This window comes from Silene latifolia, chromosome Y (assembly GCF_048544455.1).
Source record: "Silene latifolia isolate original U9 population chromosome Y, ASM4854445v1, whole genome shotgun sequence".
Lineage (NCBI taxonomy): Eukaryota > Viridiplantae > Streptophyta > Magnoliopsida > Caryophyllales > Caryophyllaceae > Silene > Silene latifolia.
This window is the reverse complement of record NC_133538.1, coordinates 296276682-296289453: the sequence shown is the minus strand read 5'-3', so window position 1 is coordinate 296289453 and position 12772 is coordinate 296276682. Positions and strand designations below refer to the sequence as shown.

General features: G+C 35.6%; 1 protein-coding gene across 2 annotated transcripts; it reads right to left on the bottom strand.

Moving 5' to 3' along the window:
- Positions 1-4156: 4156 nt before the first annotated feature.
- LOC141634330 (cyclin-D5-1-like) lies at positions 4157-6840 on the bottom strand. 2 transcript variants are annotated; one of them, XM_074446548.1, is made up of 5 exons: positions 6398-6840; positions 5958-6044; positions 5417-5711; positions 5026-5159; positions 4157-4920 (listed from the first exon to the last, which is right to left on the bottom strand). In XM_074446548.1, exons 1-5 carry the CDS (start codon positions 6644-6646, stop codon positions 4720-4722), a joined length of 966 nt encoding a protein of 321 aa, XP_074302649.1. In that variant the 5' UTR covers positions 6647-6840; the 3' UTR covers positions 4157-4719. The 2 variants fall into 2 exon arrangements, with proteins under 2 accessions (XP_074302649.1, XP_074302650.1); XM_074446549.1 differs by lacking the exon at positions 5958-6044.
- Between the last annotated feature and the right edge of the window lie 5932 nt (positions 6841-12772).

Sequence of the window (12772 nt, the reverse complement as noted above, 5' to 3'; positions counted from 1 at the left end):
CATTGTGGATGATGCTCTTAGAATGATAGTGACACATGCTAAAGAAGGCGAAACAGGCAAACCTCGAGAGGAGAGATTAATGTGTGGGAGTATACCCCAACCAAGCAAGCTACAAGAAAAGAAAATTACGATGCTTGGTACATGTGGAACACAATCATTTAAGGTTGGCCATGAAAAGAAGGGTAAGGTGAGGGTAAGAGAACTCTTTAGAATAAGAAAAGTCTAAGGAGAAACTTCTAAAATAGCACCGAGAGTTGATATAACAGTCACAGTAGGGTTAAAATGAAATTGAGTGGCAAGAATATTTTGATGATGAAAAAAGAGCACATTAAACTCATTGTCTAAACGTTTCAAGAGACATTGACAATAATAAAGATATGAACACATGGTTGAGTTGGGGAGGATAGGTCCAAAAAGAAGAGATCTAAGAGTCTTAAGGGTATAATAGATGACTGTATCTATGTTAGTTGTTTATCATACTTTAAATTCAAAGATCAAAAGAGAGAAGGCGTGTACATGTTGTATGTAACACATGCAATGTTAAACGAATTAAAATACAAATGTATTGTTTTGTTTTGTTTTGTTTTACCAATTCAAAGATCATCTTTTATTTTCTTTTACCAATTAAACCTCTCCAAACTACTATCTAAGGGAAAAAATGTTTTATCCAATAAGTGTCAATTAGTTTAGCATTAACTACTATCTAAGCAATATTTATTGTTAATCAAATATGTAAGCATTAAAATTGATCTATATTCCCCTTTACACAATAACGGCTAAAACATCTTGACGCATTTTACATTTATTTAGACAATTATTATAGAATCCGTGCAACGCACGGGCATTATTCTTAAAAAATTGTTAAATGACCTGATTGCTTCCTATGACAAGCTGAAATTGATCATTATACAATCCATTCATTGTGTATTTTATGATTATGAGAGCAAGCATGCCCCCCATTTTATTTCATCATAATAATTTCTCGACCCTCGCTGAAATTTTGCTATAATTGGCTATTTGCCTATATCATTCTAACATCTAGATTTGCACAAATTTCTTGGGATGTCCAACCTCTACTACACACGTAGTAATATACTCTGTATTAAACAACAGTTTTTCTAAGGAAGTTTACTTCAAAGGTACACGATAAGTTAGCTTTTAAAAAAAAATTGGCCTTCCTCACGTCCCATCATTTATTTATCCTTTTAATTTTTATGGGGAATATATTAATCAAATGTAAAAAAAATGATTGGGACGGAGATAGACCTGGCAAACGAGCTAATCAGGTTAGGTTCGGGTCGGGACAATTCAGGTTTTCAAGAATTTAGTTCGAAATGGGTTGGGTTAGGTAAGTGGTGGAGTTAGGGAGGCTAGCAGGGGCGAGGGTGGTCGGAAATTTCATCGTTTTAGTTAATATTTTCCAACTTTTTACGAGTTTACCTTAAACCATTACCCGTTCGCCCCTTACTGAGATTTTTCGCCTTCGCTGGGGTTAATATCTGGCTCTGCCATAGGGCCGGGTTGTTTTAAATATCATAGGCTATATCATATATCTCATATTAGTTCATCTTCGACTCTTCTACGTAATAAAGAGATGAAACAAGTAAAAAATTACGTAAATAGATATAGAACATAATGCTTTTGAAGAGATCTGTCAAAATAATCATATAGTTTGAAAAAGAATAAATAAAAGTAAGACATATATAGGTTAATCATCATCTTTATCATCTTTTCACATACCCCACATTAATATGGTATAATTATTACTTTATTACCCTGCAAAAACCAAATGAGGTTTTTACCTCAAGTTGTTGCCTTTTTATTACTGTGAATTGATTTCTTCTAATTTGACAAATTTTCATTAGGTTTCTATTCAAATTGGGCCTTCAAGACCACTTGGACGGATTTTTCTCTCCCTGTTTGTGGATAATTGTTTTCTTAATTACGTTTGTTTATATGTTGACATGCGTTTATGTGTTCAAACTGTAAAGCCAATTGGATTTTTTTATTCGGTTTGATCAAATAGAAGAACATCTTTAAAATATTATCAAACGACATTTTCAAGGAAATTTTCACATAAACAATTTCAAGTTTACACTACATTTTCATAAATATTCCAAGTTTTAACAACTCATGCGATTGCACGGGACATATGGTCAACTTGAATGGCAAGTAATACACTCAAAAGGGGCCTCTAGATGATCTCGGCCAATCCAAATAATACACACCAAAAGAGCAGACGACTACATTCATTTTGTGGCATGGGGAATCAGGAGGGGCGTAATAGATTGGCTTAACAAGTGTTTGAGGTCATGTTTTAAGAGTGTTGGCAATAGACCAAGAAAAGTAAAGAAAATGAATAGAAGAAAGTCACTGCGGGTCCAAGGGGTTTAGCACTGAGTTAACCAAAACCACCAAAAGATTAAGAAGAAAATATCAGAGTAAATCAAGACGAGTTGAAGTAATTAAGGTTTTAAAAGAGTCTAAGATGAAGGTCAAATTAAAGGAGTAGAAGGTAAGCAGGAGCTCACAAAACGAGGGACAGACCCACACAATGTGGATGATGTTCTTAGAATGATGGTGATACATGCTAAAGAAGGCAAAACAAACAAACCTCGAGAGGAGAGACTAACGTTATGCGGGAGTATACCCCCACCAAGCAAGCTACAAGAAAAAAAAATTACGATGCTTGGTACATGTGGAACACAATCATTTAAGGTTGGCCATGAAAAGAAGGGTAAGAGCACTCTTTAGAATAAGAGAAGCCTAAGGAGCAACTTTTAAAATAGCACCGATAGTTGATATAACAGTCACAATAGGGTTAAAATGAAATTGAGTGACAAGAATATTTTGATGATGAAAAAAGAGCACATTAAACTCATTGTCAGAAACGTTTCAAGAGACACTCACAATAATAAAGATATGAACACATGGTTGAGTTGGGGAGGATAGGTCCAAAAAGAAGGGATCTAAGAGTCTAAAGGGTATAATGGATGACTGTATCTATGTTAGTTATTTATCATACTTTAAATTCAAAGATCAAAAGAGAGGAGGCGTGTACATATTGTATGTAACACATGCAATGTTAAACGAATTAAAATACAAATAGTTTGTTTTGTTTTGTATTACCAATTCAAAGATCATCTTTTGCTTTGTTTTACCAATTAAAACTCTCCAAACTACTATCTTAGGGAAAAAATGTATTATCCAATAAATGTCGATTAGTTTAGCATTAACTACTATCTAAGCAATATTTATTGTTAATCAAATATGTTAGCATTAAAATTGATCTACAGTCCCCTTACACAATAAAGGCTAAAACATCCTTACGCATTTTACATTTATTTAGACAATTATTTTAGAAGGGGGTTGTAAAAGGTCGTCGACGTTTTGTAACGAATCGTCGACGTTTTTTTAAAAAAAGACCATCACTACCCTTGCTCTCCCTCTCTACCCTATTCTCTCCCAAATCAACCAAACAACAAACTTTAAAAAAAAATACAACATTGTTAATCGAATTCAATGGCAAACGACGAACCAACCAAATCAACTACGAGGATAAATTAACTACTTAACTACTTAATTATCTATCGAATTGTAATTTATTTATTTTTTCGTTTGAATCGGACATTGCCTAGTATGGCGTTAAAATTGCCAGTATGAATCGATTATGAATATGAATGTTGAAATTGTCTAGTATGAATCGAATTGTAATTTTCTTTTTCTCGTATGATTGGGACATTGAATATGGTTGTCCCTAATGGACATGGACAATGAAACCCAATGTGATACATGGACACTGACATTGAATGTTAACATCTTAGTTGGAGGGGAATGATGATACTCAACGTCCCAAATGGCCAGAGATGACAAATCGAGACGTTCTATAACGAATGGTCGAGACCATCATGGACGTTGAATATCAACGTCCACTACCATTACCAACGTTGAAGACCAACGTCTATCACCTATGCCAACGTTGAAGACCAACGTCTATCACCTATGCCAACGTTGAAGTTCAACGTCCTAGTCCAAAGGAAACGTTGAACCTCAACATTCCAAATGGTCAGAGACATTTATATTCAAGCAAAAGTGATTCTTTTGTCTTTACTGCATAATTGAAGCAAAAGTTCACAATTTTATTCACATCTACGGTGCATAAATGAAGCAAATCTTAAACTTTATAAATCCAACATTATTAACACTACTAATCAACACAAAATCCAAACCTTAAACAGCCCATCACAAAAAAAAAAATAATCAAAACTACAGTATAGATCAAAGGATGCTGCTGGCGTGGTGGTCCGGTGCCGTGGTGGTGCAGTGGTGGTCCGGCGGTGCTGTTGGCGTGGGATAAACAAAATCCGAAGTAATGAATGAAGAACGAAGATCGAAGAGATATCAGCGGTGGCAGCGGTGCAGTGGTGATCCGGTGGTGTGGGCGGCGTGGAAGTGGTGTTGGTAGCAGCGGTGGCAGCGGTGCGGTGGTGGTTGTTGTTGTGTATGAAGAGAGAGCGAGTATGTGTTGTTGTGTACGAGGGAGGGAGGGAGGAAGAGAAAGCAGGGGTATGTGTTGTCTTTTTTATGAAAAGCGTCGACGATTCGTTATAAAACGTCGACGACATTTTGCAAGTCGGTTTTAGAATCCGTGAAACGCAGGGGCAAGACACTAGTATTCAATATAGACTTTAAGAATGCGCTTTATGCAAATTAATCCAATCAATCACGACGACTTTTGTCTGGCAATTTTGGATTTTCGTCACTATCAGTGAATGTGAGCTTCCTCTTTGTACCCACTATAAACGGAGTTTCGTCCGAAGTGTGTTGAACTTGAGGAAGACTTGGTGTACTTGTGTTACCCTTAGTAGATAATCTCTGCATTATGTTGTAACATGAAAGCAATTGCTTCTCCTGCTGCAGCTGTGAAGAGATGATCGTGTAAACAGTAGAAGGTAATTAGGCAACAATGCAGTAATAAAATCACTGAATACTGAGAAGAGTGGATGTTATAGAATACAGACTCACAGTATCCGAGGTCTCCCATACTGAAACAGAATTAACTTTAATCTTCAATGTTTCCTGTGTCATTTGCCAATCAGAAGCTGCTAACACTGCAGCTAAAGCAATCACTGATGGTCGATACTCAATCAGTCTATTCTCTGCATCAACATTATCACATACTATAAGATAACAAACATTGATCAGTTAACATTCATCTGACCTCCTGAAAGTGCCTCGAGCGTAAACTTTTCTGTAGGCATTAAGGTAGTATATAGTCTATGCAGTCTCATATTAATATAACACGAGACCAAACCAATTAACCAAAATCCGCAGTCATGCGCCCATGAACCAACTAAAAACCAACTCATATGATGCTGATGACATTCATGAAAATAAGATCAATGATTCTGATTACCTTGCATCAATGCCATTACTAGCTCCACTGCTTTAGAGAGCAAGTTACCTAACACGATTTTTTGATCACCAACGTCCTTTGCGAAGAAATGTAAGTAAGCAAAGGGAGTGACTAAACCCATCTTCCAATTCATTGTACTCAAAACAAGCAATTCCATCTTTTGTATGGCATGACTATCAAACCTGAAATCTAATACAGGGTATTCCGATAATGCAGCCACTTTGCTTTCCTCCATTTTGGCAGCTAATGACAGGCATGCTACTGACAACAATCGTACTGCCCACAATTTGTTTTCCTACAATCATACATTACCATATAAAACTAAGATTAACCAACGATTTTATTCGATCGTAGTAACAAAAAATCCAAAAAAAGAGATTGCATTACATGTTTACATCAACAAGTTAATAGAGTCACATCAATGTATCTTGCTGATAATAACTGCTCCAATGAGTCAAAAAACATTCCACATAAAGATACAATCAAAAAACATTTTCACTAATTACACAACAGGAAGATAATATAGATTATAGACACTTACATCAATGTGTCTTATTGATATAAATCGGTCCAAATAACTGACTGATAAATATGCAGTTTGATTCCGATATCTCAATCGAGTTTGAGTCTGCAATTTGAACAATATATGTTACAATGTACGAGTAATCTTTACCTTGAAATCAAAGTTCGCAAATAAGTGCTTCCTTGTCACAGTCGATAAAGTCTCTTGTAAGGCGGTTTTACAATAAATTTGTTGTAAAACAACATTTCTATTTACCAAAATAGTCATATAGAGGTAATTGATAAATGGTAATCACCCTTACCGGGATACTTAAGTAAAGCAACTATTGGCTTTACTATAACACTTGTCTAAAACCATTTTACACAAGTATTTGCATTTAAGTTAAATCAAAGACAAACAAATGACTGATACGGATAAAGTACAAAACTATTGAAATAAGACAATCAAGAATAACATACATTGAGAATCCATCGGACCGCATCGAATCGTGAATCCCTTAACCAAGAAGTGTAATCAATTGAAGAAGGGGTATTATTATAATTTGATTCAAAGTTCAATTCTTTTATAATCAAATTTTTGATATAATCATCTTGATACTCCAAATCACAACAAGATTGGATGATCAAATTATGTTTATGTTGATCATCTTCATCATTTATATATTGATCTTCATGACAAAAGAGATTAAGAGAAGATGAATCCTCCATTTTATCAATTTTTCCAACCAAAAAAATGAAATTAATCAAGTAAATGAGAGATTAAAAAGAAAAGGGTAGTTGAAAATGAAGGAAATATTAGAAAACTACAAAAATATAGGGAGAAGAAGATAGAGGAAATCTAGGGAAAATGGAGAAGAGAGGGGAACAAGAGGAGTTGATTATGGCGGGTAAGAGTGTGAGTGAGTGTTGTTAAAAGCGGTTTTAGTGCCGCCAAATTTAGCGGATGTGATTTTAAGAGATTGTTATTTCCTTTTTTTTTTTTCAATTGGTCTCCCTTGTGACGGGTTACCATTTGTGACGGATAATTTGTGAGTAAAAATGGTAACAAAATGGGTTAGTGGAGAAAGGGGACCACATGAACAGTGTTGCAGAGAGAGAAAAAGTGAGTACTTTATGAGGTAAAATGGTATCCGTCACTCCAAAGTGACGGATAGTGCATGTCACAAATGAGAATTTGTGTTTTTTTTTTCCGCGTAGGTGACAATTGAGCCCATTATTTTGGCTTGAGATTAAACCCCTTAAGTTTTGATTGTAGCAATTAGGCCCCATAAGTTATCCAAAAGGTGAAATTAAGCCCCTTTACCTAAAATCTCACGAAAAATTCAATATATCATATTACATAAGTGAAATTGATTATACTTTTTATAATCTACAATCAAAATAAATAAAAAAGTTAACAACGAAAATAAAAATTTAAAATGAATTAGCATCTATGAGAGAACATTTCAAATTATTTATATTTTATTTAGATTTGAATATTTTTCTTAAATTTGTTAACAACTCTTTATGAAATAAAAAATATATATATATTTTTTTTAAAAAAATCCTGAAAAGATGAAAAGTACAAAAAATATACATTCTTAGTTTTTTTAGGTATTATAGATACATTTTAATAAAAATAAAGCTTTTCTTGAAATGTAAAATAAAACAAAGTTCTCATTTTTTCGGAATTTTACAATTTTATCTTTATTTACATTTATAAAAACAAAAAGTTCCACTTTTTTTTAAACAAAACATAACCTAGTTGAGTTTTTTTTTTTATTAGAAAATGAATTTCTCATGAAATTTTGGGTAAAGGGCTTAATTTCACATTTTGCATAACTTATGGGGCCTAATTGCTACATTCTAAATTTAAGGGATTATTTAATCTCACGATTTGTCAAAGTAATGGGGCTAAATTACCACTTTTGCGCTTTTTTTATAGTATGTTTTTTTTATTGTAATTTATCATTTCTTAATTATTATCAACTTTTAATCGTTGAACTTTATAAGCTATTTAAGGACGGAATAAGTCTTATGTAAAACGAGTGTGTAGTGAGTCAGTGTTGCGGTAAGGCTAATTATTAAAAAATTGTTCATTGTTTAAGCTATTTAATACCCAGTATCTGCACCTTCCAAAAACCACCCGATGATGATCGGACTGTAACGTGTTTTTGATATGTGTACGTGGATTGGCTATACATGAGACGGTTTAATGCACTACTAGGATATGAAAAATGATTTCAAAAGTTTTCTAACTTCATTTCCATTAAAATAACACTATTTAGAGTTAAAACCGTCTTCAGACCCAAAACCGACTCAGAAACCCGCAACTCGAGTCAACCCGAGTCAACCCAAATCTCGAATGTCAAAAATAATGCCATGAATGTTTTCGTCATGTCATTTCCATTAAAATGACCCTAATTAGAGTCAAAACCGTCTTCGGACCCAAAACCGACTCAGAAACCCGCAACTCGAGTCAACCTGAGTCAAACCAAATCTCGAATGTCGAAAATAATGCCATGAATGTTTTCATCATGTCATTTCCATAAAATGACCCTAATTAGAGTCAAAACCGACACCGAGCCAAAAACCGACTCAAAATTCAAATCCCGACTCACACGGGTCAAACCCGAGTCAAAGACACAAAATACCTACCCCAAATATCACCTAAGAGTAAGCTTACACGGCTAAGCAAACCTCAAAGACCACAAATCACAACCAACAAAACATTGGTTAGAACAAATGCAAAATTCAAATTTGCGAAAGGGACAATACACCCCATTGAGTCACGGGGTGGCTCGCGCCTCAATGGGGTGTCTCCTTAGCCTCCAAGCAAAATCGACCGACCTACCATCCCACATTTCTCTATAAATACCCACTATCACACACCATAATATTCACGCGAGAGTCCGCCCCCTCACATCTCCCTTAAACTTCTATACTCGACTTCCTAAGTCAACAAATCGACACGTGTTTGCGACCTACCGATCGTAAACACAAGCCTTACACATATTGTTTGGTACCGTCGCCGTGCATTCAACCGACCCATTTTACCAACTCAATCCATTAATCAACATGTTTTAATTAACATATTTTCAACTCATTTTCAAAACCAAATCCTTTTTTAAGGCACTCTTTTAAACTTCTTTGATCGCGATTAGTCACAACGAGAAAACCGTCTCTAAAGTCGTCTACTTCGCAAACATCAATACACGTAAGTTTGAGGGTGTAAACAACTCACTTTATTTCATGTCTTTATTGTTTTTATGAGTTTATAAGAATGAACAATACATAACACGATTCAAATATAGGTTAGACGAGCCAAAACCGAGTTTTGGACCGAGACAGAAGCCCTTTGGTATGCAAAGAGGCTCGCGCCTCATGTGGGTTATCGGGTCAGACTCATCCGTGTTTGTTCTCGTCTTTCCTCTTTATTTCATTTCTTATTTTTAATCGATTTTTACCATTTCGAATGTTTCAAACCATTTTTTATGACAAACTTTTTAACCATAAATCATAATCACCCTTGGTTTCTTATACCATGACGGTTTAATCCGTGACTCGGTGATATTAATTGGTTAATTACATTTTAAAAGAAATCCTTTTCTTTTATTTACCATTTTAATTCATTTTTATGCTAAACATATTTTGACCATTACAAAAATCATCCTTGGTTCTTTATACCATGACGGTTTATTCCGTGACTCGATGATATTATTGGTTAATTACATTTTAATGGGTATTTTAACACCCTTTTCTTTTATTTAGCATTTTTCTCACTTGTTTACATTTGTAAACATATTAGTCATAATTCATAATCATCCTTGGTTATTTATACCATGTCGGTTTAATCCGAGTACGATGACAAACTTGACTAATTACAAATAATTGAACTTAACACAATTAGTTCAAATCAAACATTTTCCTTTTGCACATTTTACATTTTTATTTGTAAATTATACTTTTCAAACATGCAAATCCGACAACGAATATTACTTACATAATAGTAATTATTCCGAGTCACGCAAACAATACTTGTAAATTATTTAATCATAAATATGGTTTTAAACAACCTTTTCAAAACCAGGAGACGCCCTCTTGGGCCGCCCCATGGCTCGCGCCCCAAGAGGCGCTCCGCTTTGTCATTTGACACCCTTTTTATTTAATCCTAAATACGGTTAATCCGAATACATGACAGATCAGATTGACAAGCTTACGTTTTTACACTTTGTCATTTGACACCCTTTTTTAATAATGGATCGTGTCAAGCATCATAACCCGGTAAATGGATGTTTAATTTCCGTTCTCACATGAAAATCAACCATAAATCCAACTTGACATCTTATGCTTGATATTTGGATTAACAAACCGACTTAGAAAGCTCACATGTTAGGTTAACACTTTTGGATGTGCATTCATTCATTTACACCGTTTTATCAACTCTTGCACTTAAACAACCACGATCGATCAGTAGAGGCCGCTAACGCGGGCGGGATTGGGTGTCCGATTAAAGGGCTTCCCAATACGTACCCTCACCCCTTACTCAGAACCTTTGGATAGTAGATGGCCTTATCCAGGGCATACGAGAGTCATTTTAGGCATAGAATGCTAAAAGGGGGACGAGTCCTTATCTTTAGTACCTATGTCAAACACCGCTTTTTGCCTTGGGTGACCTAGGTATAAAGTGGATTCGAACGGGTTCCAAGCATCCCACAAATTCTTGGTGGCGACTCCGAACATCTCTAATCGTTTCGAGACCTTTACCTAGACGAAACCGATTGATCTAAAGCGATCCGGTCGAGAGCATTTTACGCCGAGTGTGGCTTTCAAAAGACCTCTGCATGTCCACAGATTGCTTGGCATGCAGGTGGCCCGTGACCGCGGATCGGCTTGCGGCCCAAATCCACAGACCGAGACGTGGCCCATGTCCACAGTTTGGCGACTCCGCTGGGGAGACTAGGACACTTGTGTCTTTGTGATCCTTAGAGGTGAAACTCGAATGAGGTCGTGGTTAAAGTGCATTAATTGATATTACGGTCATAAGTCGGGTTCCTTGTCCGGGCCCACAACCTAACCTTTATCGACCAATTGGCTCGTCTCGTCGGTGTGAGTTTTCTCATCCCCGCGATTCGAATCCCGATTGAGTCAAGTATACCATTGACGTTACACATTCTTGTTTCGTCAAAGAGCTTTCATAACTTTCGAGCACGAGGCTAGAGCACCCTCCTTACACATTTTGTTTGGATTGGCATCCCTCTCGAAAATCGGGGTTTGATTGCTTGGTGTGTAACCCACCCTTTTAAGCCAAAACCCGTGTCAGCATAATGCATAATATAATGAACTGTGAGTGCTTATGTGCTACTTGATCATAAGTCCTTCCGTGTCATTTTCAAACTTTCAAAAACACCTTTTTGTGCCGTTATAATGGCCATTTCAAAGCTCGGTCTTTCGCCGACCGTTTCCCACCTTTTATGCCGTCGTAATGACGATTTTCAAACCCGGTTTTTACAACCGTTTCAAAACAACCTTTTGCGCCGTTATAATGGCCATTTCAAACCTCGGTCTTTTGCCGACCGTTGCACGCCTTTTTAGGCAGTCGTAATGACGATTTTCAAACCCGGTCTTTACAACCGTTTCAATGTGGGAAATAATCTGTATACTTCCCTTAAAATGAAGGATTATAACGAATTTAATGATGACGATCACTAGTCATAAATTAAAATACATAAACAAAAGTAAAGGATTCAGAATTAACCTTCGGTCCTAGTAAATACGGCCTAAGAACAATATCAAAATAGATATTCTCCTATCAGTTGCACCCAAGTTGCTCCGAGAAATGCCCTTGATTTTGCTAGAATCGATCCAAAAATTAAAATAATTTTTAGGTTTTCTTTGTGTTTTTCCGATGAGAGAGGAGGCAAAAATGAAAAATGAATTAGGTCAGAAAAATCCTCTCCCTCACTCACCTATAAACCGTGTATAGGAATGAATTAGGGTAGGCTTTTCTTTTCTATTTTTCTCGGCCCATAACCGAAATAAGGAGTATTCTTTCCTTATTTTTGGTTATTCCAAAAATGTATAAAATGTGTTAAATTGTCATCTAGTAAGGATCGAACCCATGACCTCTTGGTTTGTGTACCCTCACTATTACCATTATGACACATTCAACTTATTGATATTAAATATAACCGATTACATTTAATTACGAATTAACAGATTAATTCGTCGAAGCTAACATTACATACATTTAATTAAATATAACTTATTATATTTAATTTACGAATTCACAGTTAATTCGTCTCAACTAATATTATTTAATCTTTAATTGTCTCATGAACACATTGACTAACTGTTTAGTCATATTAGGCATCAATGTGATCATATTTCTATAACCACATCTCTCAAACACATCCTATAGGTGTGACCTTTAGGGACCAGTTGATCACCGTCATCTGTATGATAATAACATCAAACTTTCTAGCAAGCCAACCGTTATTAGGTAAATGTTAATCAACTGATTAAATATACGAAGTATACCCTTGTGAACCTGTAAGAGATTTACAAATGTTATCACACTAATTTGTGTAGGACACAAGCTCCAACAAACTCCCACTTGTCCTCACAAGTGTATGTGCGATAACCGATTCTCACATCCTAAAATTTCTCCCACTCGATGTAAAACAATTTGCAAATCCGTATTACAAAGGTCGTATTTTACAAGCGATCAATATCAAGAGTGGTTTCCCCGACTAGAGAGTAACTTAACTGATAAACGAATCAACATTCGAGCATGACCATGCATTTCAGTTACAACTCCTCGAGTGGCCCTGAGAAATAACTATACCTCATAAG

Excerpts from the sequence above, each read along its gene's own strand:
- LOC141634330 (XM_074446548.1), bottom strand. The coding sequence starts at position 6,646 with ATGGAGGATTCATCTTCTCTTAATCTCTTTTGTCATGAAGATCAATAT. Across the intron at positions 5,712-5,957 it reads TATCAATAAGACACATTGAT|GAAAACAAATTGTGGGCAGT; the intron begins GTAAGTGTCTAT and ends GTATGATTGTAG. Across the intron at positions 4,921-5,025 it reads TATGGGAGACCTCGGATACT|CTGCAGCAGGAGAAGCAATT; the intron begins GTGAGTCTGTAT and ends ATCTCTTCACAG.